The following is a 1,667-nucleotide window of genomic DNA, read 5'->3' as shown; positions in this document are numbered from 1 at the left end:
CCAAAGTGGCGTCAAACAGGATTATTTCTGTAGTGCTGATGCAGACTCGGGCTTATCCGTGTCCATATTCAATCTCTTCCTTTCCTTCCTTCCTGTGTTCTGTGTTCAGGTCTCTTCTCCTGATCCGGCAAGCAGCTGCCTCCTCCGTCATTTCCCAGCGTGGGATCTGGACCCTTTTCTCCTCAGCGTGGAAGCCGTCTCTCTACTTCCAGGAGCCTTTGAATGCCCTCAGGAGCCTCCCTGGGTCCCCAGCGTTGTGGGGCCAGCAGCAGATTCGCACCAAGACCCGGGGCAACGAGTACCAGCCCTCCAACATCAAGCGGAAGCACAAACACGGCTGGATCAAGCGTATCCGCACAGCCAGCGGCATCGAGGTGATCCTCCGGCGGATGCTGAAAGGCCGGAAATCGCTGAGCCATTGAAATCTGCCAAGACCCGATCCTGACTTTGGTTCAGAAATCCACTGCTTTGCAAGATCCTTTTCCAAAATTTGGGGAACAACAGATCTTACTTTTCAGAAAACGTCCGGAGCTGCTGCTACTCGTTCTTTTCTAGATAGCTGGTCTGTGATAATTCATTGACTAAGCCTCTTGTAATGTTAAAACAAAGAGTCTGTATTGTCCATCCGCTGTTATTAAAAATGCAGTTATTAAAAAGAGTGTTACCTACACCCTAACAATTTCAGTTTTCTGTCCATTTTGTTACACGTACAGAGCTAAATCCCGTTTTAATGGGGTCTTGAGAGACATTAGGGGACCCCAAAGGCCATCTAAGCCAACTCTCGGCCATGCAGGAATTCGCATTAAAGAATTCCTGAAAAGTACCAATCCAACTTCTGTTTAAAGACCTCCAAAGGAGGAGAGTCCATCACCTTCCAAGGAGAAACCCATTCCACTGTTGAACAGCTCTAACAGTCAAGATGTTTTTTGTGGGGGTTTCAGGCCAAATGTGGCCATGTTCTAGAAGAGTTTATTCCTGATGTTTCGCCAGCATCTGTGGCTGGCATCTTCAGAGAATGAAGTCAAGAAGTTCTTCCTAATGTTTAGGTGGGATCTCTTTTCTTGTAGTTTGACTCCTTTGGTTGCTTTTCCAGTCTCCGGAGGAGCAGAAGAAAGCAAGCTGGCGGCAACCTCAAGGTTGTGAGTTTGATCCCAGCTAGGGCTCCAAGGTTGACTCAGCCTTCCATCCTTTCATAGGTCCGTAAAATGAGTACTGAGTAATGAGCAAAATGGGGGCAATTTGTAAACTGCTTAGAGAGGGCTTAGTTCACTGATAAGCGGTATAGAAATGCTAAATGCTATCCCTTCAGATATTTAAAGATGGCTGTATTATGTCACCACACCACAATTCCAAAGGGATGTGAAAAACTGGAGTGTGTCCAGAGGAAGGTGCCCAAAATGGTGAAGGGTCTGGAAACCATGAAACCCTATGAGGAACAGCTCAGGGAGCTGGGGATGTTTAGTCTGAAGAAGAAAAGGTTAAGAGGAGACATGATAGCCCTAGGGAGGTCATATTAAGGATTGAGCAAGCTTGTTTTCTGTTGCTCCAGAGAACAGAACCCAGAGCCATGGATGCAAGCTGCAGAAAAAGTGATTCCACCTCAATATTCAGAGGAGCTTCCTGAGAGTAAGGAGTTTATCACACTAGGAAGAGCCCGAAAAAGACAA

General features: G+C 46.8%; 1 protein-coding gene across 1 annotated transcript; it reads left to right on the top strand.

Moving 5' to 3' along the window:
• The first annotated feature begins 6 nt into the window (after positions 1-6).
• MRPL34 (mitochondrial ribosomal protein L34) lies at positions 7-677 on the top strand. Its single transcript, XM_042444662.1, has one exon. It carries the CDS (start codon positions 39-41, stop codon positions 420-422), a length of 384 nt encoding a protein of 127 aa, XP_042300596.1. The 5' UTR covers positions 7-38; the 3' UTR covers positions 423-677.
• The last annotated feature ends 990 nt before the right edge of the window (positions 678-1,667 follow it).

This window comes from Sceloporus undulatus, unplaced genomic scaffold (genome assembly GCF_019175285.1).
Source record: "Sceloporus undulatus isolate JIND9_A2432 ecotype Alabama unplaced genomic scaffold, SceUnd_v1.1 scaffold_21183, whole genome shotgun sequence".
In the NCBI taxonomy this organism is placed as follows: Eukaryota; Metazoa; Chordata; class Lepidosauria; order Squamata; family Phrynosomatidae; genus Sceloporus; species Sceloporus undulatus.
The sequence above is the reverse complement of the archived record's forward strand: the minus strand, read 5'-3'. Positions and strand labels throughout refer to the sequence as shown.